The 25,810-nt window shown below is 32.9% G+C and overlaps 1 protein-coding gene across 3 annotated transcripts in view; it reads right to left on the bottom strand.

Annotated features, from left to right (window-relative positions):
• LOC132739581 (meiosis regulator and mRNA stability factor 1-like) overlaps positions 1-23,520 on the bottom strand; it is a 29,111-nt gene extending 5,591 nt beyond the window's left edge. Inside the window, exons 1-23 of one of the 3 annotated variants that reach the window (XM_060727312.1) lie at positions 23,389-23,520; positions 21,222-21,329; positions 20,490-20,711; positions 19,950-20,067; positions 19,071-19,237; positions 16,863-17,032; positions 11,353-11,462; positions 10,476-10,747; positions 9,292-9,490; positions 8,722-8,987; positions 7,764-7,942; positions 7,035-7,115; positions 6,542-6,686; positions 5,983-6,158; positions 5,279-5,445; positions 4,511-4,710; positions 4,124-4,262; positions 3,404-3,495; positions 2,868-2,913; positions 2,228-2,430; positions 1,652-1,879; positions 890-1,093; positions 232-496 (exon numbers count right to left, since the gene is read on the bottom strand). In XM_060727312.1, the coding sequence (XP_060583295.1) occupies positions 232-496; positions 890-1,093; positions 1,652-1,879; positions 2,228-2,430; positions 2,868-2,913; positions 3,404-3,495; positions 4,124-4,262; positions 4,511-4,710; positions 5,279-5,445; positions 5,983-6,158; positions 6,542-6,686; positions 7,035-7,115; positions 7,764-7,942; positions 8,722-8,987; positions 9,292-9,490; positions 10,476-10,747; positions 11,353-11,462; positions 16,863-17,032; positions 19,071-19,237; positions 19,950-20,067; positions 20,490-20,702 (3,640 nt within the window). In that variant the 5' untranslated portion in view covers positions 20,703-20,711; positions 21,222-21,329; positions 23,389-23,520. The remainder of the gene's footprint in view (positions 1-231; positions 497-889; positions 1,094-1,651; positions 1,880-2,227; positions 2,431-2,867; positions 2,914-3,403; positions 3,496-4,123; positions 4,263-4,510; positions 4,711-5,278; positions 5,446-5,982; positions 6,159-6,541; positions 6,687-7,034; positions 7,116-7,763; positions 7,943-8,721; positions 8,988-9,291; positions 9,491-10,475; positions 10,748-11,352; positions 11,463-16,862; positions 17,033-19,070; positions 19,238-19,949; positions 20,068-20,489; positions 20,712-21,221; positions 21,330-23,388) is intronic. The other 2 variants (XM_060727314.1, XM_060727315.1) reach the window with 2 other exon arrangements.
• Between the last annotated feature and the right edge of the window lie 2,290 nt (positions 23,521-25,810).

The raw sequence follows: 25,810 nt of genomic DNA, 5'->3' as shown, positions 1-25,810 counted from the left end.
ATATTGAAAATAATATGCTGGTACTAACCTAGAGGATATAACACTTTTTTCTGCACTAAGTCTAAAATCTCTATATTTTCATTGGTCATTGTATATTCTGTGACAGTTTCTGACCAATCAGATATCTGAGTTTGAGCTTAGAAGATTTCTTCTTGGATCCAAATTATAAAAACGTCCAAAACCATTCTATATATTACATTGTATATTAATTTGAAGTAATTCATTTTTTACCTTGTAAATCCCCTGATAAGTGGACCATCCTTCTGTTTCCTTTCCCCTTTATACTGATCACATGTGGTATGTCCATCAGCAGGGCAACAGTTGTTGGAAAACCATACAGGGCTGGTTTAATCTCCACACAATATTGCTCGTAGAATAATCTCTCAAACTGTGCCAGTGACATCTTGCCATGTTTCTGTAGTAACACACGGATATCTCGTGCCAGCACCTGAAGGCGGGTGAGACTGATAACTCCAGATTCATCGTCACCGGAAATCTAAGAAATAGATAATATGTTCATAGACAAATAAGTATAAATACTAAGGGACTTTCATTATTTTAAATGTTCAAAATTAATCAAAGTAGTATTATTTAGTTAATATAGAAATAAAGGCAGAATGAAAACTGTGTAATAGGATTTATTATGATTTTATAATATGATAATAGGAAAACTGATTTAGCCAAATAAAATTGGGATTCATTGACCCCATTTTCTGAGTTGTCCATCCTTAACAAAGCTGGTACTTTTTATATACTCTGGCCAGATATTGCAAGAAAGTGAAAGTTTTAAAATGATGGCATAGGCTAGCACTGCTTAATAGAGATAGCATAGGCTCTTTATCAACAACACTGGAGTTAAACAAAAATATATGTAAAGGAAATATAATACCTGAACATAATCCAGTAACTCCTCTTTTATTTTTTGTACATCAGGATCTATTCCAAATGTAGTTTTGTACCTGCTGCACAGTTCCATCAAAGGGAGACTACCCCCACTTTGGTCCATCAAGAGTTGTAGAACCTGTCTAGCTAAAGGGGGAGCACTACTGCGGTCTGACAGCACAACATACTGTTTGCCATCATAGACTTCAACCTGTAATAGACAAAATATTGTATATAATTTCAGCAATTTTCAGATTTACAGATGTGTGTTACCTTAATAATGACTGCTCGTTCGATTGCTTGGTTTTCAAACCAATTCTAATGCATATTTGGTCATATCCACCTAATTGGCTTTCAATTTCTCTGCAAGTGACACAACGTCTTATTTTACATGACTTCTTAAGCAGCTGTGAAAGACAAATGACTCAAGAGCCTATAGATCAAGATTTCTCTATGAAGCTGCATGCTGTGTGGTAAAAGGAGTTTAGTGACTCATACAAAAGCAGTAATTTTTTTCTCCTTTTTTGACGATAGTGTAAGCAGATAAGGGCCAAAAAATTCCAGATCCAGAATCCAGTCTGCTTATTACTGATTCAAATACTGTAAACACTGGCACTATTCCCAACTTAACAAACAAAACAATCATAAAATTGTCTACTTTTTACATCATATCAATTTAACAACAAAGAACTGTTTAAATATAAAAACTTTTTTTGGTCAACATTTCAATACCAAATGAAATACATGAAATTATACAGAAGTGATATACCTTGAGAACATGTTTTAACTTTGCCATCAATTGTTCCATACTATACACATGAAGATCTTCCATTGGTATGGTGTACCCATAATGCTGTGTGAAAGCTACCATGATATTATCCAGCGGGTAACACTGAACTTTCTTCTGTTTAAGTAGGCTAACTATATGATCCCCTATAACTTTACGTAACTCTGGTTCTGTAAGACGTATGATCTTCTCCTCCCCTTCATCTAGAAGCTGTCAATCAAATAAATTGGAGGATGAAAATATTTTAGAAATTTTTACAGTAAAAAAGCAAATTTCAATACTATGTTTTCCCTCATTCTAGCAAAGAAAGCTTTATCAAATGGCTCTTTGTTAATTCCTAATAAAGGGTAGAAAATATGATGAGTACAAATTATTTTGAATTACTTTATCAAATCAGTGAATCTACGATATGACAATATCTATTTGAAAATTTTACGTATTATTCAAAACTTTTCATATATCAATAAGATATGCAAGGTATTGGATTAAAAATCTGGTATGCTAATAAATGAAAGATAATATTAATTTATGGGTTAAAATCATCTCTTTTTTACTAACCTCCACAATTTTTGGAAGTGCTTCAAATAGATCCTGGAGTTTAGTAAAGCCGTAGTCACTGACCCGACACTGATGTCCGAAATGATGATGGTAAGCTGGTACAAATTTGTTAAACAGCATATGACACTGGTGACTGTGAGAAAGTAGGTCAACCACTTCCAGTGCAAACTGCTTCATTCTCTCCATTTCCTCAGGTGTCTGATCTGTTTAATACAATAGGAGAAATATAAAAGGCCTCAGAAATGCTTTTTATTTTTATTTCTCGAAAGTTTTTTATTTGGTGTCCTGTGATAGTTTCCAATAAGTTACTCAGTGGCCAATAACCTGAACCCCTCTTTTGCTTCTGATGCTTTTTGGCTGCTTATAGTACTTATTAGTATGCTTATAGTGATTTACTATTTTGTATGAAAATCAAAATACTACTTTAACATTTTGCTACTTTTATAACAAATAATATAATATTCTGTGCTACTTTCTTCAGGTGATTATACGCAACATGCCCTAAAACCATTATTCAATCACTATAAAATTCATGTTTTCCCTTTCTAAAGTAAAAAGAATTCATTTGTTTCTGAGGCATAATCTGCCTTTAATATTTGTGTAAAAGTGCTAACTAATAGTAAGTTACAAAATGATTTACCTTTTCTTGGCAGAGCAATGATTGTATCATGTCCCTCTGTCAAAATCTGAAAATTACAATATTTGTGTAAAATCAAAATGCAACATAAAATACAAGTATAATAAAATTGCTTAAAATTACAATCCAAATAAATCTCTGTTATTCAGACAAATTATATTAATCAAATTAGAAAATTTTCATTTAGAAACTCCTTTTCGCAAGATTAAATTATAGAAGAACTTTTCTATGTAATATGAAAATATATTTCCAAAATGTGATGTGGGGAAGTCATTAGTGAATATGTAAGAGCTGTTCTTCACCAGTGCATGAGAATCATCATTTTCAATCCTTTTTATGGTTGTTATAACTCACTTTCAAATAAAGTTCTGATGCAATGAAAACATATTGTGAAAACTTAAGTGTGAAATAGAAAATATAATTAATTTTTACATTTCAGTAATACATCTACTGAAAGCCAATTATAATGAATCATTGGAATCAGTCATATGTGTGGTACAAACTAGTAAAGAGTTGGTTGAATAATACAAAGAACTTACCTCCACAGTTCCTACTGGTATATCAGATAGCATGTCATCTAGTTGACACACACCATACTCTACTATATCCCAATTCTTGTTGAACAGTTTACCTGTAATATAATCCATACAATTATTTCAAGAAATGACATTTCATAACTCCTACATGCATGAAAAGCAACATTAAATACATCCAAAATATAGAGATTCTATTTGCTGTGATTTGGTACAATAACAGTTGGATTCACATTATTAATATCTGTTGCTTTTTTTTAAAAAAAAAATTTTTTTTGGGGGGGGGGGGGGGGCGCGGGGAGGGGGTTTAACTAGTAAATTCAAATTCTCTATAGCTCATATGGTAACTTTCCAGCTTTACTGGTGGAGGAAGATATTACATGACTCTGTAATAAATATTCTACAGACAAGCCAAAGTCAAAGAGTAGAATCACCAACACTCCTTAAATTAGCAAAATCATGCTTTACATGTAGTAGTGCCAATACCCTTGTGAACTTTAAACACTCTACAGAGAAGAATAATTGACATAAGTCAGCAACCATAATAATAACTCTGCCATAGAGACTCCTCCCAATAAATTACAAAGAATACATACTAAAGTAATACTGGCTGAGTCTAAAAAACATCTTAAAATCATCTGACAATTGGACAATTTTAAATTCATTTTTCTTTTATTTTAACTGACTTTATCATTAATACTAGGCATTAAGTAATCGAAGACATACAGAACTCCTCAGTAAGTGAAGACAGGTACAGCATTCTGCCAGGTGTGTTCTTCAACAGACGGATCAAGTCAGCTGTAAACCTCTTCACCTGGGCTCGATGGGTCAGAGTCAACACTTTCCTATCACCAGTACCCAACACCTGCAAATATTTATCTATATGTTATCAACATACCTGCATATCAAGATTTTATCTTATTGTTGTAGACAAGGTAATACAATATCATGGCTCTAGCTACATGGGAAATAACTCAAAAAAATTTAGCTCAGACATACGGCTTTTTATTCGAAACAAACAAGCTAAAAACGGTCACTTTAGGTATCAAAACTCTCAATGATATCGTTCTACACATGTGTTACAATACAAGAAATATATATGCAAATGTATACCTGAAGAACATGAGGAATAGATTCAAACACGTCCAGCAGTCTGTTGTAGCCATAGTCTGCCACTCGGCACTGTCGCCCAAAATGCTGGTGGTAGCAGGGTATAAATTTACTAAAAGCCAGTCTACAGTTGGGTGTGCTCTTCAGTAAATCAATAATTTCCTTACTAAATACAGCCAATTGTTGACCTCCTCGACTCAAATCTACAAAATCAAAACATTCAATCATTACTCTTATTAAGCAGCAGTATAAAATCTGGGTGGACTAGCAATTGAAATGTAGGCTGGCCTGGTTTGCCCGACTTTATACTAATGGCATAGGTAAGTCATTAGTGCTGCACAATTGTACTAAACTTTACTGATGGAGGAGGCCCTCAGGTGCCCTACATGCAATTATTTCAGGCACCAGCTCGCATCTGAGTAGAACCACAGACCTTCTGTAACATAGCTGGATAGCTTCCTGACATGTATTGTAGGAATCCAAATCCCTGGAAGATTCCAAATCCATGCTGGATTTGAACCCAAAGCAGCAAGTGGGGAGTGTTCTGAAGTCAAAGATCTTAACCACTTTCCCCTAAAGGCCCCTTATAAAACTGAAATATCTGGATCTATTACATAGAGTTATTGAAAGGTTAACTTCAAGTCCTTACTCTGAATGAACCAATCAAAATAGTTTCAAGATTGATTAATTTGTTTTAAATTGGTTTCCAATATCACTTCTTAGTGTTCTGAAATTTTTTTTTATAGTTGTAATAAGATTTGTTTAAATTACCAGGTGAGTTTGGAGGTTTGTTTTCTGCCCAGTGAACTTTCTTTACACCAGTAGGGGAGACAACAATCTGAACCCCGGGCACACAGCTGATAAGATGCTCCAGTGGTACACCTCCCTCATATACATAAACTAATGGTGCCACCTCAACACTAAAGCAGGACGTGAAACTGAAATATTTATATTTTGAAACATAATATAGAAGTCTACATAGTGAAATATTCATTTTGAAACATATAATAAAGAAGTCAATATAAAATAATAATTTTTTTTGTTAATAGCTTGACTATTTTCAGTGCTTGACAGTAAGAAAAAGGGGCATAACTATAAAATGGTAACTCTGAGTTATGGGACCTGAGTACACAATGCTAGATTATCAAAAAGAACAAGTGTGTGAAATTTTAATCCACTTCCTTCAGCATTTTTGACAATATCAACTTGAATGCAAAAACTTTATCAAAGTATGACAGCTGCGCTAACACCATCAATAACACCTGACTAACACCTAGCTCTCATTCTTCAAACAGTCAGGCAACAAAACCTATCAGAACGTGTAGTTTTTAAATTATTAAATTTACTGTTTTCACTTCAGCATGAAACTAATTTATCAAGATTCTTTCTTGAACATAATCAAATAAGTATTCACAATTTACAAGGACATTGGCTATGGACTCACACAACAGAAAATATACTGATTAAAGACTCACCTCAATAATGGAAGATCCCCATCATGTGTCATGAGAAGAGAGTGAACTTGAGGAGCGAACGTTTTCAGTTGTAGTTTGACATTAGGCAGTATTGATGTGTTCACAGCCTCCGTATACATTGTGCTACCTTCTGGACAGTGATAGGGACAAACTATTTGTTCAATTATCTCCTGCACCTGAAAATATATATTACCACTCTACTACCAACAGATAATATAATAATAACATAATATTTGGGATATTTGTTTTTACATTTTGAATATAGTACTGCCATAATACATTGTACACATTGTACTACCTTCAGGACAGTTGTAATAACCAACCATTTATTCTTTTTTTTATGTCTATACAATAATGGTTGAAACGGTACTAGGTTTACCAGATTGATTTGGTTCTGGTGCAAATTTATAGAAATGCATTTTGAAATAAAGAAACCAAAGTATTACATCAAACCTTAATTTATCTATGGAAAGGAATAAATATAAGTGTTACAATATTGTATATCAATACTCAAATTTTGTTTGGTATCAAAATTAAATGTCCAGATTTCATCACATACTTCTCCATCTTCCGTGTCATTTGGTTGCTCGGTTTTACGTAGTTCCGGTGCCAGGTGTATCATACGTCCGGCTCCACCTTGTTCACGAATCTCAATAGTGTCCTTCATCTTGTACAACTCGGCAACGCTTACTGAACGATTAAATCTATAACAGCAGAAACATTTATTTATATTATTAATTTATTTAAGTACATGTACTTAAATATACTGGACATATTAAAAAATTAACATGCAGTTTATGATGAGAAAAATTAGTTCACTAAAACTCAGCAGTTATTTTAAACAGTTATTACAATACAGGTGGAGTTCTGTAACTGAGTATTTTTTGTAAAAATGATGTGTTTGTATATTGTGTTGGTGCCCTGTAACACTAATCAAACAACAAACAGATCTATAATTTAAACATTTATGATAGTTTTACATGTGTAAACATCTTGTAAAAATATGTTCTTTAAACAGTATGTGTACAACTTTTATTGTAGGTTATTTTTACCTTTTATTGAAGAGTTCTATAAACTTGAAGAGTGGGAGAACATTGTCTTTGGCCTCAGACAATAATGCAATAGCCTCTGACCTGAAACATGGAAAATTTTTTTTGATGAATTGGTGTGCGAAACATTATGATTTACTCTTCTGTACATAATATTATACATATTAACATATTATAGACAAAAGATTTTGAGGAAGTCTAAAAAACAAATGAGAAGTGTTTTATATTTCAATATTAATACATAAAAAATAATTATTATTCGATGAGCCAAAATATTTCAAGAAAATCAAACTTGAGAAAAATGTACTAAAATTTTAAGAAAAGTAAAAAGATTCAAGAATCAATTACTAATTTGCATGTTATGTGCGATTAATGACTGATTTTGAAGTATTAATTACCATAATTCTACTGCATTTTTAATGCAGTAAGGGGTATTTTTGCATATTTCAACCTCTTTTTGGTAATTTAAGTGTTCTAACGCAGGCAGGGGTATTTTTGCATATTTCAATCTCTTTTTGGTAATTTATGTGGATTGTAAGAGCCGTTTGTAAAGTGTAAATTACTTTTTTTGTGCAGAAAGGAAATTTTCAAAATTTTTATGAAAATAAGCATGAATCTGCAGACATGATTCTTTAATACATGGAGCTTTAAAGGTACACTTCTTGTTCAATTATTGACAAGTGTAAAAAGTGAAGAACAAAATCTGTTAAAAACACAACAACAAACACTAACCTTACAGTAGATACGGTTTTATTTTCATCACCAGATTTCAGAGTGACATGAATCCTCTTGTAACCTATCTTTTTCCTGTGGAACTGTGAGATAGCAAATCTAGCTTCCTCTATACTACCAACCTTGATCAGACCTAATGAAGTATTGTCTGGCTGTAGAGATACATCTATATACAATATCTGAAATACAACAATATATCTTAACTCTAAACATTTTAAATAAAGATAATTGAGCGGCGTCATGACAAAACCAACATAGTGCGTTTGTGACCAGCATGGATCCAGACCAGCCTGCGCATTCGCGCAGTCTGATCAGGATCCATGCTGTTCGCTATCAGTTTCTCTACTTGTAATAGAGTTGGTAAGCGAACAGCATGGATCCTGATCAGACTGCGCGGATACGCAGGCTGGTCTGGATCCATGCTGGTCGTAAACACACCATGTTGGTTTTGTCATGACACGGCTCATATGTCAAATGCAGTTTCACAGTGTTTACCTCACAATAATAGACTTTCTCCAGAATTAATAATATTTAGGTTTTTCATAGCGAATCCGGGAATACAAACAAACTTTTACAGTTACAGCTTTGAAAAACCCACATTTGCCAAGTTCCATATAACATCTATTTATATGCTTCTGTTAGACGTTCCATTTGTATTGAAGAAGACTGTGTAGTTAAAATCTGTTTATAATATTAATATGGAGTTGTTTCTATTACTAAACATAAGATAAAAATGTGAAAATAGTATTGATCAACAGACCTGCCTCATTTTCTGGAAAAAAGAATGACAGAAGACCAAGCATAGTACAACCCTGGATAGAACCACAAATATTCATTTAGCTTTGAATTTGAAAGCTCCAACATCTCTAACAACATTTGAACCCACAGTGGTCTTAGCAAGTGAATTTAGTTTTTAATCTCTCTGCAGTAAAGAACTCTCTAAAGTGACTTGACTTACCTTAATGTGGGGATGAAAGGTTGTGGACAAGATGTGCTTCCACTCTCTGGGACTGATATTGTAGTCAAGGTTACTGATAAGTAGGTCAACTGCTCCAGGATACTCTTCACTGTTGAAGTCACAGGGGGAGGAGCTTGCTGAACTCTCACTGGGAGAGGCTGATCTGATTGGTCGAAATCTATTGTTGGTAGTAGGCCCATTCATGTTGCCATAGGGATATGTAGGAGAGGGATTCTGGGGATTTTGGTACTGGTAATAACTGCCATCTGTAATGAAAGCAGACAAATATAACTAACAAAGGACTTTATGGTCTTAAATAACTTGGAATAAAATCATATGTGTCAGCATCAAAAGAAATATTGAAGTTTGCTTTATAAACTTCTAGTCTAAAAACAACTTTTAAATCCCTGCAATCCAATGATTGATCAGAGCTTTACATTTTATCTTCACTTATTGGTTTGGACATTTTAGGAGTTTTAATGACATCAGATGTGTCATACACAGGAATTTGCAAATCTAAGCTACATCCAATTAAAAGCTTTCTCAAGAACTAATTTTTTTTGTACTTACTATAATCGTTGTAGAGTTGAGGTGGTTGGTAACAATCAATATACTGTCTGTTGTCCTGGTAACCTTGTGGTTGCCAATGGTTACTGTAACCATAGTAACTGGTCTCCTGGTACTTGGTATATTGAGAGTAGAACTGTGTAGACTCACTGCCAATGGGAACCTGACCTTCCTGGTATATCTGCTGCTGTAACATTAGTAACTGTGAAAAGAACAAACTCTCCTTTGTCCTAATCACATTAATCCTTCACCTGATGAAACCAAATGTGATAAATCTTTGCCATCAACACAGAACTGGACCAGCCTACACATCTGTGCAGTCTGACCAGGCTCTATACTGTTGGTAGGGCCAATCCTTTACACAATTTCAGCAGATGAAGAGTTATATATATTAGACATAGATATAGATATATTAGTTACAATTCTCTGTACTAAAGAACAGTAACAAACACTGCTTTGTCCTAATCACATGAAGTAATAGAAAGAGCATCAAAACACAAGGCTATCTGATTTGTATGGGGGGGGGGCATACAAATGTGAAAATATGAACCCCAGAAAAAGTAACAAATGCACAAGCATCTGAACATGTTTTTTCTATCGTTATCCCTTTCCCTGTCATAACAATAAGTAAATCTCTGCAAAAAATATCCAATCAACGAAGATGCTAACTGGAGTGCAGGTAACTAATATCTGCATTCAATTTAACGCAATGTGCTTTTGAAATGTTTGAATAATTGGCTACATTGAAGTAACTCCACTGCAGTGCAAAAGCAATAATCAGTTTAGGCACTTTAAACAGAAAGATATGCATAAAATATTTAACAAATTTACTCAGAAATAAATTGTAAATTGCATTTTCTGCTATTCTAGGCCCCATTTAGAATAATTATTTTAGAAAAATTGAATCAGACGATGAATTTTGCACAAGTTCAAGACCACATCAAATGGAACATAAAGTCATGAAAAATTATTTGAAGTCCCTTCATGTGAGAAAAACCTCAGTGGAGTCCCTTTAAAGTTTTTGTATGACAATGATAAAGACGACAAATATCTATCAAACAAATAGCTCAACTTTTACCTCAAAACAAGACAAGCTAAAAATCTTTAAAATTAGCAATGAAAATACCAAATTAAGACTAAAGAGGTCAAGTTCATTTTAAAAATAAGAGAAAAAAACAATACACTACCTGTCTACTTGACTTGTTTTCTTGACTAAACTTTTTGACCAGCCCCTGAAGTCCAACTCCACTTGTGTTGTCTTCAGTGATAGTTTCCAGCTGGCCAGACAACAAGGCATCAAGGGGGCTAACTTCTCCTGAACTTGGGTAAGAGTTGTCTTCATTTGCTACAATGGGTTGAGGAAATGGTAGACGAGATTTGGGCGGGGAGTTTTTTCTGTGAGACTGGGAGTATGGTCTGGTTCTATTAGGGCTAACATTATTACGGTTGTCAAGTTGACCTGTTAAAAAAATAAATAAGCATAACTTGAGATACAATGGTTAATGTGAATATTTGACGAAAACTGTTGAGAAATGTAGGACTTGCCTAAACAAAATATTGTAACACTGCCAGCCTAATAATAGCAATATTTATGCTTGAATATTACAAATTTTCTGTGTAAATAAACAGAAAAATCTTTTAAAAGGCACTTAGGATACAACTTGATGAATTTAGTCTCTGTCAAAAAAAGAGACTTTTATCATTCTTGGCATCTCTGAGCCTCTAAAGCATTAACAAAAATACACTTTTCAAAATATTAAAACACCAATTTGTGAATTATCTAATACCCCAATGATGTAAAATACATTTTTCAAAATACTGAAAATCCAATCTGTAAATAGCTAATACCAAAATTAATGTATCTACTAATTTGTGTAGTATGCACTACACAGGCAATTTACTAGAAATGTACACTGTTGGCTAATTAATTTTAATGTTTTGATCTTAAAACCCTTGAATTGACAATGGCTAGTTCCTAGTAAACTGCAAGGCAAGTCCATTACAGATATCTAGGGACATACATCAATGTTATAAGTTCAGGAAAGAAAAGATAACAATATTTACCTCTATTACTGTAATTATTATTATTATTTTCTGTGTACTGTCCCTGCCCAGAGAAATCCACATTTATCTTATTCCCATAGAAATCCTGACCATCCATTCTTCGTTTAGCCCTGTAAAAATGTGAATTCCTATAAGTTTTCTTCCCCTTAAAAGAGCCACCCTGCTTCTGGCCCTTTCTATTCCGCCGTTCATACTGACCGTATTCGTGACCATTTCTTGGTAAAAAGTTAACATTAATTCTATCATGCATATTTTAGGTGAACTGTTTTCAACTACTTATTTTCCCTACAGCTAAATATGTAATTATCAGCTTTCAGGACAAAAGCACATGGTCATCTGTGTAGAATGTTCCAGTCTACTGATTTGTGCACAATAATTACACAAGATTTTGGTGGTCAGTTTATTTAACATGTTAAACTGTTACACAATACACTTTTTTTTCCAATTCAGAGTACTGCTATAAATTAAGGCCAAGGAAAATAAAAAGCATAGTTTTTCGTTCACTTTATTCTAAAAGTTACCATTTCTTTAAAAATATCACATGAACAATGGATAAAGTAGACTATATAATTTATTTATAGAATTTATACCATGATTGGCCTAATGTACAAGTAGTTTATTTAATAAATTTACTATGTGTACTCTTTTTTTTTGTTGAAGGGTGCATCATAACCAAATCTTTAAAAGTCTATAAAATGCCTATTCAAGAGAAGTATAAAACCTGCTCAATGTCTTCTTTGTAAAAAGTAAAGATTTTTAATAAAACAAAATTAACTGAAGCATTGACTTAGGTCAGAATATACAGCTGACATTTAGTAATAATGCACCCAGCAGTTGTAACCACAGTATTCTAATCTTCGGGACTTGGACTGAAGGATTTTCCCCGCCTCTGATCAAGTAAAATCCCCTTAAATGACCCCAAACTGCCAGGACAAAAACATGGCTTTAAGGAAAGATTGAAAGTTAAAACACCCATTTACCCAGCTATCCCAAATACTGCCCAGGGGTGGTGGTGCCAGGGTCACAACTGACTGGAGCATTAAAGAATTAGATATGTCAAATGTAGTGAACTGGAAACGAGGTTCAAAGTTGGAAATAGAAGTGGACCAAGTTGACTTATGAATAAGGTAACAGGGTAAAAATCCAAGAGCTGTCAATAGGACAGACAGCCATTCTCAGTTGATTGCTTGATAGTAAAGCAAGAGCCTCGATAATTTAGGAATTAACAAAGAGGAAAATTCCATCCCCCAAAAAAATGACATAATTATGTGTCTTGGACACTGAGCCATTAATTCTTAAGTTACAAGGGACAAATTTCACAGAAAATCCATGCTATCCTTCGAAAATGACCAATAATTGTAATTTCAAAAACCAATTGATCTTTATGTGAATACCATCAGCAGTTTTTTTCTTTAAATTTTAGTTTCATGCAAAACTTTTCATAAAGGGCTATAATTCTGTCAAAATCAATGCCTGATTTATTGGCCTTGGACAGTGACCTCCAATTCACATGTAAAGAACAAGTGGCACTGCTGGTACATGTAAGTTAAACAGAAAGCTATAAAAGGATCAAAATGGAACATTAAGTCAGTGTTATCATTAAAAAAATTTGAGATAGTTTGTTTTAAATTTAAGATGGTCATTCTTTTGATTTATCACATCCATAAAGATTTTTTTTCTAAGTTTTAAGGCAGGCCAAAATACATTTGAGACAGCCATTTTAACCTATAGCCACCTCCAAATGAAGACATATTCTGAGTGAGTCAGTTTCCCAGATTTCAATAAATTTCTGCAATAAAAGTGTAATACCTAAAGAATAGCTTAGTATCCCTTTAACTTTACCTATAACCAAAATATTACTTTTTAACATAGTTACAACATGGATAGGCATAGAAAGGGACAGTAATTAACAAAAGCAACAAGAGATGTTTGTGAATTGTTTATCCACCTAATGAAAACCTATAAGCCATATTTTATTGACTTCTTTTTTATAAACATTTTAAAGACATTTTGGGTGTTTTCATATAGACATATAGGTAAAATTCAAATTGTGCAGTAGAATTTCTTTAAAACTGGCATGTTGTAAGAAAATAACAGAAATGTTAGTGAAAAAATTGGGCGATTGCCATTCTTGTTTTAGAGTTATCTGCCCCTGAAATGGACGGTTTTGCTCAATCTAAGGGCAGATAGTTTACAACAAGCAATTATCATAGTATTGCAAGCAATCCATAAGTCCCCTACCGGTTAGAACCCCAGAATCATTTGATGGGCCATTAGCCATGCAATATATACCATTGAATGAATGAATGACATGAATGAACTTAAATCTTTTGAGTTCTAAGTTTGTCTATATCATAGTAAAGTGTTACTTTCCCTGCTAAGTAAGGAAACTTTGTTCAACAGATAATCAAAAGGTCCAAAAAGTCTTGCTAGAGTATTGAATCTTCTCACATATGTTGAGTGATAATAAGAAACATACATATGAAGTTTGAAGAAGTTACATTAAGAAATAAAGGAGTTATTTAAAAAAAACAACATTTTTTTCATGAAAATTATAAGTTCACGGGAGGTAATTCTGATAATTTTTGTGCTAGAGTTAAAAACCTTGTCATATATGATGTGGTTGATGACCAGAAACTATTATTTAAAGTTTGAAGTAAATACCTTAAGAAATAAAGAAGTTTTAGTGTAAAGGCGTAAAAACTAGAATAAAAAATCTTGAAATTCAGTCTATTTTGTTGCCATAGCAACCAGAATTTTCAACATAGGAAGAAAAGAAAAAATGTGCATAATCTCCAGACTGCCATATTTCAAGTATCATAAAAATATTTTCAGTACTTTTTACATTATCACTGGATGCAGTTAATGTGTTAAATTTGCTATATTTTCAGTCTATTTATTGCTTTGGCAACCAGAATTTTCAACATAGAAAGAAAAGAAAAAGACCTGCATCTCCAAACTGCCATCTATCCATGTATCATGTTTCATAAAAATATTTTCAGTACTTTTTAAGTTATTGCGGGATCCAGTTTTGTGGACAGACAGACAGACGTTCTCACAGGACAGTAATTATGTGGCTACTCTATTGTTCTCTCTATTGTTCTTTTTAGCCACAGAAAAGAAAATAGCCACATAAAAGCATTATGGAATGAATGACATCAAAAAGAAAGAACAGTTACCTATTGTCCCTCTAGCCACATAATTACTCTCCTGTGAGTGCGGATGGACGGACATATGAACAGAGGGTAAACCTAAAGTCCCCTCCGGTACAGGGACTAATAAAGGTAAACAATACCTTACTTTTCTAATTTTCATTGTGCAATAATTGACAAATAAAGAGCATATTGTTTAATTTCTAAACATGATTGTGGCATTTTTTCTTTTTTTTTTAAAACAGAATTTTAAGTCCCCTTATTCAAACAAAAAATTATTAACAGATATATCTTATAGAATTGCATGTTATTATGCATTGTGATCAACAATTAGAAGAAAAGAGGGCCATGATGGCCCTAAATCGCTCACCTGAGTCAGAATACTTGTTAATTTGGGTTTTTAATCACCAAAGGTACATTCCTGTGAAGTTTGAATGAAATTGGCTTAGCAGTTTATGAGATGTCATTTAAAGTAACAGTTTACGGACAGACGACGGACGGACAGAAGCCAGACGAAAAGCAATCACAAAAGCTCATCATGTCACTTTGTGACAGGTGAGCTAAAAAAACATAATGCCAGCTCGCCGTTTACGTTAGGATTTTACTGAGAAACAACCTAAAACTCCGAATCCATCCAAAAATTTAATCGAAGCTTGGCTTCCAGCTTTCTACAAAATTTATCTGCCAGGGCTGGAATCCAAAATTATTTAGCCAAGTCTCTTCAGCTAACAGAACTGTCATTTTTACATTTAAACACATCCCTGGAAAAAAATTACGAAGCAAGTTGCTACTAGCTTTTTTAAAAGCTAACCTTGTCCACAAGTAAAAACAAGATTTCGTAGAGGTTTGTATAAGTTTTCTGCCCTTAAAATGACACAAAAAAAAAGTATACAAGTCTGATTCAAGGGTAGATAACTCAAAACTAAGATCGGTGACACCCAACTTTTGTATTCACTTAAAATAGTTTTATCACAACATTATTACATAATCTTGTACATACAACTGTTTACATACTCACTATGAATTTGATATTCTCTGCTTATTGCAATGTACATGTGACAAAAAGCAAATTTTAATCAAAGGCCTTCTCAATTAATTAATTCATCAAGATTTTTTGGTTAAAGACACCGTGACCATCTTATCTCAAAGTACATCAGCATTACAAACATGTAATTTCAGGAATTTTAGTGTCTTTAACCAAAAAAATCTTGTTTCTAACAAATGTGTTTAAATTTATATAAACTAAAGTTACCAGATGACCATACTGATTTTGAGATCAGCAGGTCAAAGTTCCAGGTCACCATTATTTTAATGATTGGCAGACCAGTTAATTGAAACCCATGTTCCTTAAGTCCTAAGATTAAGTTTGGAGTGTCATTATGAATAGTAAATGACCCTGGTAAGTTTTACCAAGGTCAAGATCACTGGCCTTGATCATTTAAAGCTTGCTTAACCTATAACTACAGAATGTTTTGGTAATGACTAATCTTCATACCTTATTTAATGACTGCAGGACAAAATCATCCCTAGTTATTGGTAGTGCAAGCTTTTACTGGTCAAGAACACGGTTACTAATCTTTCAAAGAATGACCTTCAAATCAACCTTTCAAAGAATGACCTTCAAATCAATAGTGGTCATCTACTAGTCATGATCAAAATGCACATCAAATCTGAAGTCAGTAGGCTAAAGCATTATTTAGTTATTGGTCAGTTATTGGTCAGTATGATCTTTAACCGCAAAATCAATAGGGTTAATCTACATGTACTATTCATTACAAATCTCCACACTTAATCTCAAGACTGTAGGCTAAAATTCAAGTTTGAGATTCAAATTCAAGTTAAAGCTTTTAACATAATCCCTAGGTACCTGTCTGACACTCTTTTAACTTTCTAGGCCATGGTGCTGTTAATCATTTTCCAAATGACCTCAAAATCTGTATGGGTCATCTTCTTATGATGAAAAACCTTCTCATAAAAATATTCTTGCCCTTAGCCAAAGACTTAGTGTAAATTAGCTGGACAAGCTTTTAGTGATCTAGGCCAGTGACCTTTGGACCTACAAACTTCAAAATCAATAAGGCTCATCTTCTTGTCATGACAAACCTCCACACAAAATATTTGGACAGAAAGTGTTCTCTAGTCAGACAAGGTGCCACCTACTGACAGACTGACTGACACAGTACAAAGCAACATATTCCATCTTCTTCAAAGAGGAGTATTATATAAAATATCACACTTTTTGCATAAAATAGATTTATAAAATCATAAATTTAGAACAATTTTATTACATAATTATGTATAAATAAAGTCTATTAGCCGAACAAAGTTATTTCAAAAACAATATTAAAGACAACATACCGTTTTGCCAAGGTGTTTGTTTTGAATCGTAATAAGGCATATTCGTCAGTCACACACACTACTCTACCACCTGTGTTAGAGGACAGTTTTTGAAGCTTAGATTTCACACATTTATGATCTAAATCTTCAGGGAATCCAGTAACAGTCAATTCAACATCCCCATCTATACCCTGCAAAAGAAAAAGAAAATTCCATTTTAGTCAAACAAATTCAGCCTAAAGAGCAAAATGGATTAGTTAGCCAGTGCCATACTTAATATCGTAAATGAAGTTGTCTGTCGTTCAATCTGGACAAAACTATTCCTCTTAAGAGCTAACAGTGCAGACCATGATTAATCGGCAAAAATGTGTCGGCTGATCTTGGTCTGCACTGGTCGCATGTGTAAATTCAGCAGGATTAAGCAGTTTTCAATCTTCATCTTATTATTAGTTCTGGAATAGATCCTAAAAAGCCAGCAAATGAACATAAAACTGAGACTAAAAATAGTGCCAACACTTTTACAGACAAACCTATTTAGTAAAGGTGTTTAATAACCAGAGAGCGAGGTACTATCCCAAGCAATTGTTATGAACATTTTGTCCTGGTTTCTTAATGTTTAAAAACAATTTATCTCTAATAGTTCCTTACATATACCTTTAAAAATGATGAAAATCTCAAGATGATCAGCTAAAATCTGACCACACTCTGTATTTGTGAGAAAAGCTAATCAATATAGGTACCGGCAGATTAAGATTTAATTCAGGGGTGGTCATTTTAACTGCGCCATAAGTAAGTGATCTTAAGTTTTGTGACAGACGGACAGACAGATGGACAGTGCACAACTAGACTTGGTACTGATCATTCCTGTAAAGTTTGGATAAAATTGCACCAGTAGTTTATGAGGAGTAGTCCGGACAAGCTTTTGTGTATCTGGCAACACACAGAAAAAAACACCTTTTTATCAAAGGGCCATAACTCGGCCAAAAATCATTCAACCGGAAAACCCGTGCAATATGCACAAGGACTTGAGCTACAGATCAATCCTGTAAAGTTTCATTGAAATTGCATTAGTGGTATAAGAGAAGTAGTTCGGACAAACTTTAAAAATAAATATTATTAAAGGGCCATAACTCTGACAAAAATCATTGAACCGGAAAATGCTGACAATATGCACAACTAGACTTGGTACTGGTCATTCCTGTAAAGTTTGGATGAAATTGCACCAGTAGTTTATGAGGAGTAGTCCGGACAAGCTTTTGTGTATCTGGCAACACACAGAAAAAAACACCTTTTTATCAAAGGGCCATAACTCAGCCAAAAATCATTCAACCAGAAAACCCGTGCAATATGCGCAAGGACTTGAGCTACAGATCAATCCTGTAAAGTTTCATTGAAAATGCATTAGTAGTATAAGAGAAGTAGTCTGGACAAACTTTAAAAATAAAAATTATTAAAGGGCCATAACTCTTACAAAAATCATTGAACCGGAAAATGCTGACAATATACACAACTAGACTTGGTACTGATCATTCCTGTAAAGTTTGGATGAAATTGCACCAGTAGTTTATGACGAGTAGTCTGGACAAGTTTTGTGACGGACGGACGTTCTCACAGGACAGTAATTATGTGGCTACTCTATTGTTCTCTCTTTTGTTCTTTTTAGCCACACTAAAGAAAATAGCCACATAAAAGCATTACGGAATGAATGACATCAAAGAGAAAGAACAGTTACCTACTGTCCCTCTAGCCACATAATTACTGTCCTGTGAGTGCAGACAGACAGACAGAAGACGGAGAAGTGATCCCTATATGTCGCCACTACTCCGTAGAGGCGACACAAAAAGCAAATTATCCATATTAGAATGTAGATTTTATGCATGCACTGGTTTACTTAATGTGACCAGTTACACGAAATTTGACATGAACAAGAACTGTCCATCTTGACTATTTTTAGTGCTTGACAGAAAAACAAGAGCCTGGATAATGTAGAATTTTCCAAGTTAAAAAAGGGTCATAGTTCTGTCAATAACAATGCTAGAGTTATGGTCATAATGGACCGTGACCTTCGATAATGCTCCCAAATAAGTTTGTATAGTTTCAAAACAAATTCCCTTCAATAGTTCTGGAAAAGTACAACTTGCTTGCAAAAACTTAACCAGTCTGTGACCCCAATGCCAAGATGAGTACAATAGATCTCCTTGTTCTTTGAATAGTCAAGGTGAAAGTTACCTTTGAAGGAGATCTACAAGGGATATCTTTAATCAGGTCTTCGTATAAGTAATTTTCAGTCGCAGAGTGTATTAACGAGTCATGGACATGGTGACTGTGTATAAGGATTATGTCAAATTTCTTCCTGTATCGGAGATCATACAAGTCAGTGGAAAAATTTACATCACCTGCAAATAAAGATCATTATTATTTTTAAAAGATTTTTAGTTAAACTGACAGTGCGATGGTTATATGGCAGCTTTCCACTTTTACTAAAAACTTGTTGGTGAATACATCATTGTAACTCTAAGCCTTTCCTGTTTTATAACTAGTTGTGCACAAGTATTTACACTTCATAATTCTTGGGCGTGCCCCATTTCACTGCTTAGCATGCCCTTGAAAAGGAAAAGGCAAACAATTCAATAGTTTAGGCATGATCAGTCTGGAGATAACTTCTGCTATTTCAAGTAAGGCCTTTTAGGTAAACTGCAATATAACATTAGCTAAATTGAATTGATGTTAGTCCTTACATTAACTCTATGACAAAAATTTTAAATGCTGATCATTTGTATTTTTGTTAAATTTTCCAACTTTTTCCCCAAAAAAATTTCCGAAAAATATTTTCCTTGTTAAAGATAATTGTACATATATTGTATAAAGAAAGACATGAATCAACATTATTACAGTACAGTTTATGCACTTTAAATGTTAAGGTAATAATGTTTGTTTTCTTTATTCTGTCACAAAGCATTAGATGCATGCTTACACATAATGGCAGCAATGTCAAACAACAGAGAACACAAAAATTTTACAAAAACAATAAGACCAAATTTAACAATTATCTGAACCAATGAAAACGTTCTGCCATAAAAACATTATGTAACTGAAATAATATCTTACTTGAAATCAGGACTATTCTCGCAGGAGGCAAATGTGTATCTGCAAACCGTCGGATGTTTTGTCGTAATTTGTCGTCTGCAGCATTCTTGCTAACTGCATCTATGTGTACAACATTTACCTAGAAAGAAAACTGATCTGTCAATTCAAACAAACTCTTCTGACATTATATGCACTGCAGATTAACCTGTTTCATAAAAGGACAAAATAATGATAAAGAATAAATTAAGACACTTTACTATACAGTAGAACTTTAGTAAGTCCAAGCTGAAGGACTTGAGTAAAAACTTCCAAAAGATCGTGACAACTCATGAATTTAGTGAGTTACAAAAGGCCTAATAATAGGAAATATTTCATTTATTTTGTTGAGTTTTAAGTCACACCAACGTGGGATTAGAAATAACAGCAGTAAAATAGGCAAGTTATTTCATGTCAAAGTTATGATAATCTGGGTTGAAAATGAATAAATTCTATCATTTCATAGTGCTTAATATTTGAAAGATAATATTTGAACACAAGATAAAGTTGGAACATGACCTTTACCTGAGCTTGATTTAGCTCCTGTATAATATATTTTCTCTCCTTGGATGTATCACAGACACACATAAACTCCACCTCACGATGGCCATTGAAGAGTTTCTCTCGGACAGCTTTCACCACAAGAAGGGCAGATTTCCATTTAGGTACGCAGCAGTTTTCTATGTCCCAGAATACACCAATAGGTAAACAGACTGAAGTTTCATCAGATTTTGCCATAGCTTAAAGCTGCAAAATAACAACATTATTATTTATAGCTCCTACATATTTATTGTAACTATCTTATTAAATATTCATTGAAAATTCTCCAACTGCAGACCAAAAAAATTAATTCACAAATGGATCAATTCAATTAAAGTCCATGCTTTAGTTATGTGTAATTGGTAGATGGCCTACACTTAAAACCCTGAAAACAAGTGTGAAGAATTAAGTAAACACCTTCACCATTAATGCGAAAGAACTTGCATGACTTGTAGGCTTTCAACCCATAAACACTCCATATGAAAAGTTAATTTCAGTAAACATCAATGTTAAAGATATATATTTCTATGTCAGTGACCATATACATGTATATTATGACCATCCAAATATCAATGACTGTAGTAGCTAATGAGAAATAAAAGTTGCATGCAAATACATATAAAAATATGCTGATAAGAGTACCAAAACCAATATCAACACCAGGAAATGAAACTAAAAACCTTAATAATTCAAAAGAAAAGATAGTCTTATACTTACATGCTATAGTTTATTTAATCATTATAATATGTAGTTCACTTTCGGTCCAAATAACTTTCTCATCCTTTTGTCCATCTCTTGCAAATAGCCCCCCTCCCTCTCAAAGTTCTGAAAATAAAATATATGTTGTTATTTACAGATAAAAGCATAAAATTTGCTCCATTTATAATTATCCTAAGTTAGGTACTTGCAGCACAAAAATGTCATCATAAGAAAATCTGAACTTGAGTCAGATTGAAAATATTACATTTTTGTGCTGCAAGTAGTTTGTTTACATGTAGCACTGATTGTCCGTAACACTGTTATGTCTATCATTATTAGCTTATTTGATTTGAACTGAAGCAGTGATATCGAAAATAAATTTTTACATGCCATCTTGATCAGAAACAGGAATGTGTTTCTTAAACACAATACCCCTGCCCAAAAGACATAGTATATAACTTGACAGAGTCATGACATTTTGTTAGTGTGAAAAATTTAAGTTGGCATGTTATTGCTATGCGATGAAGTTGAAAAATATTCAAAATTTATCAAATATATATAAGTGAAAGGCCTTGAACCCAGTGACCCCAAACTTAAAGGTTCACTTAAAAGTATATTCTTCTAGATATAAGAAAAAGTGTAAAAATTCTATTGATGGCACAAGTGACCTTGACCTTGTGACTCCCAACACTGGATCATCCAAGGTATGTTCCTTCTAAATATGAAAAGTATCAGTCTATGAATAAAGGCTGTATAAGCAAATGTTTAGAAATCCTACAATGCATGACAAAGTTACAGTGCAGAGCTCTCAATTGCCTGCTCTTCATCGGAGGTTATTTTGGTTCATTGTTTTTTTATTTTTGGAGCACGCCAGGAATCTGTACAAGACTTTACCCACCAGGTAACCTGCACTTTTATGTATTAAGCTTGTCGGGATCAGTTTTTCTGGTTTCCTGTCTCATCATGATTCCCATTCAATTAAAACATTTGGAATAACTTTCCCATTTACCATCAATCAAAATACGAAATTGCGCAAAAGTTCTTTTCCAAATTGGGATGTTCAAGATAATTTAATGAATTTGTCATAAAGTTAAAAGTACATAAATAGAAATAGATGCCTAGTCAATATCAACAGAACTTTCTGTAGATTTCCGTTTCCCAAGATGGAAATTTTAATCTTGAAATTTGAATTTAAGTGAATCTATGACTGACGGATGGATTTTATTCAGATATTGTGAGCCAGAAGTGTGCAGTTCTAAGTGTTGTTGACTGTTATAATGGTGAATGACCAAGTTAGGTTAGCTATAAAGCTGCCTAAAATATTAAAAAAGACTACATCACACTTGTTTTATAAATTGAGTGTTACAGGTAAATTTCTGATGGATATTTATAAAAGATCTCTCCTCTAGGGCCATGAGAGTTATTTCTCGTTCATGAAAATTAAAGTATAACATTGAAAGGAATTATGGCAAAATGTAAACTTATTTTGACTTTCACCTGTTCACTCACTAGGCCTATATATACCCTTGGATGGGCATGTCACAAATATTGTCAAAATAGTGAAATACATTATAAATTCTATCAAAGCTCCATTTGAGGCTTAACCTTATTCATATTATATTATAGCCATGATCTGCAAAAGAAAATTACAAAATTAAAAATAAATAAAATCCAAACTTTATTGCCAAATAATGAAATATTATAATCTAGCTGTTTATATCCAAGAAAAACAAGAGAAAGAAAAATAAAATTTGGGACATAGTACTTAGCCCAACAAATTGTGCGCTTTAGGGCTTTTTATTATAAAGACGATGGTCGCCCTTTAAAGACAGACATCTATGAAATATCAGATTATAAAATCGGTCTGTCTTGCAGTAGAAATATTGAGACTAGGGGACATAGTAGTTTTTGTTGTTGACAAGTTTATTAAAGATTGAAAATAACATGGTGGTGTAACTTATAAACTTACTTGTGAAATTCAAATCTGTATTTTTACATTACTAGTTACATGTAGTTCACGGCCAAAGGCAAATACATGTAGCTACACATTGAACAGTTAATTATACATCCAATCAACTGATCAACAGCTGACCTTACTATAATTTTGTTTCTTTTTCATTCTTACATATGACAATAGAAATTTGATACATTAAAACAATCATTTAAATCAAATGAAGCAAAATACCTGGCGTTTTCAGTCTACATTTTCACAAAATAGTCCCAAATGTCATAATTTTCGAAAAACAACTTGGAAAGTTTTATTGTTTACAAAATGGCCAATTAAAGGTATAAAAGTCTCTACCATACTACCCATGATGAACGTACTATATCCGTACAATAAATAATCTTGGCTTCAATAAAGAGACTGAGCCATGCTTCTATTAAAGTGTATTAAACACATTGTTGGTATTGGCTACGTATGTCAAAAAAAATGTATTCTTTGATGTTTTCATGCTGGATGTTTTACCAATTGGGGGAACTCTTCTCTCAGATGGAAAGTTTCATATGGTGGATATAGTAACATATCCAGCCTCCCTAGAGCTCTATACCTCCATAATATTAAAGTAAATTATAAGTATTTAAAACAAAAAACGTTTCAAATGTACTGTTTGAAACCGTTAAGATATATACTATTTCAAAGTATGTCTGTGTAAATTTGTAATTGGGCTATAAATAAAATTAATACTTTGGATTTTTTCTGCAAGATCTATTTTAACTTTTTCCCGCCTTTTTTCATGGGCAGCTGCATCGTTTTTACCAGTTCTAAGTCAGCTTTACTTTTAACTTTTTATGACAGTCTTGTAGTCCTTTTAATTAACTTTCTTTTATATCATAACTATAAATTTGCACTGTTTTTAACAGCTATTCCCAGACAACGCGCCTGCTTAGTGTAATCGTTAACGATTTTGAAGCAACTTGTATAATGTACATGTAGATGTTTAGCAGAATTTGCGAATACATGTAGCAGCTGAAACCTTATGTTTATTAAATAACTTATATTAAGGTTCATGAAAAAAAAACAGTTACAATCTTCTCGTAATACTCCGGATAAAAACATTAATCAAATTTACATAAAAGAGGCCCTTAATTGCTCACCAGAGGATATATGGTCTAAATGGATAATATTTAATTACCTGGACACTCGTATTAATTAACTTTTAACAAAATCATCCAAGTGGTAGAGCTTTGATATAAAAATGAACTGTTGTTCCAGCTAGGGTAGTGGGGATGTCTTAATGTCTTATTTCTGTATTAAGCATGAAACCATTTTAGCAAATATTGTTAATGTTCACCTAGAGATCACCAAATCATTTAGAAGTTCATTTATATTTGAATCAATGTTGAAGAAGAGTTGTCACTACAAGCTTATTTCTATTTTAATATAATAATAATAATACACTCTTTATTTAACGAAGGTAACTTATTAAGACAATACATCAAAGCATTAGATACAACACATATAATGCAAAATCTTATTTTCAACAAGGCCTTCAATAAAACAAACATAACAACGGACATATTCAAGCAATTGTAAAGATTACAACATTCAGTAAATCTTAATCAACAAAGAAGACAGACATAATATTATCTTGCCGCCATCTTGTCCAACAAACCAGAAATATTTGAACAATTTCTATAATGACCTCAAAATAACTTTTTTGAAGAGTTTAATCAAAATCTACAAACAGTTTATTAATTTGTTTGCAATGTATTTACTTAAGTAATTGAATGGCTATTTCGGCCCGGCTATTTGTGTGTTAAAAATCGATGACGTAAATGGAAAATCGTGTTCAGTTACATCACTTTAATTTCAAAATAAATTCTCATTACTTTTACATAATCTTGGTTTTATAACAAAAACTTGTAAAACACGTTAAATAACACAATACAAAAGATAGTTTGATGTATAAACAGTAAATATTTACACACGAGGGCCAGAACCATTTGAACATTTTTTGTAAAAGACTAGTAATGATGGTCATTACTGTAGAGTTTCATTAAAATCTATGAAGCAGCTAAATGGAGATGTCATTTAGAGGTTATTTCATTGCTTGCTCTGGATGCCATCTTGTGGATGGAAATCAGTTGAGCAATTTAAGTTAAGGACTACTTCAGGATTATTTCTGTAGAATTTCATAGAAATCTATCGGGCGACCGAGGAGGAGGTGTCATTTGAAGCTTAATCCTATTCTCAGTAAAGATTTTTTGGGCAAAAGTCAATCAAACATGAATTAAAAAGAACTGAATATCTATTCCTCCTATAATAGCATAACATTTATGCTAGAATCCTAAAAATCTTTAACAAAGTTCAAACCAAGCTCTTACATGTATGTATTAAATTAAAAATTATGGAACAAATATTGTCTTCAAACATAAGCTAGGGGGCATCTTGACAAGAAAAAGACCCTTTATTCAGTTTCAGTACATGGTTTTGTGCAAAATATTAGTTTAAAACAATATTTATTTCCAGAATTTACAAACATAAATATACATTACAAACAGAATACATTGTATAATAAGAAACATGAAAGACTGATGATAAAAGTTAAAGATATACAATGCTTAAGAATTTTTAACTTATAATTAATTCGGAAGAGGATTTGAAA

The sequence above is a fragment of the Ruditapes philippinarum genome, unplaced genomic scaffold, assembly GCF_026571515.1.
Source record: "Ruditapes philippinarum isolate M1 unplaced genomic scaffold, ASM2657151v2 ctg4533_1_1_1_1, whole genome shotgun sequence".
Taxonomy (NCBI): Eukaryota; Metazoa; Mollusca; class Bivalvia; order Venerida; family Veneridae; genus Ruditapes; species Ruditapes philippinarum.
The sequence above is the reverse complement of the archived record's forward strand: the minus strand, read 5'-3'. Positions and strand labels throughout refer to the sequence as shown.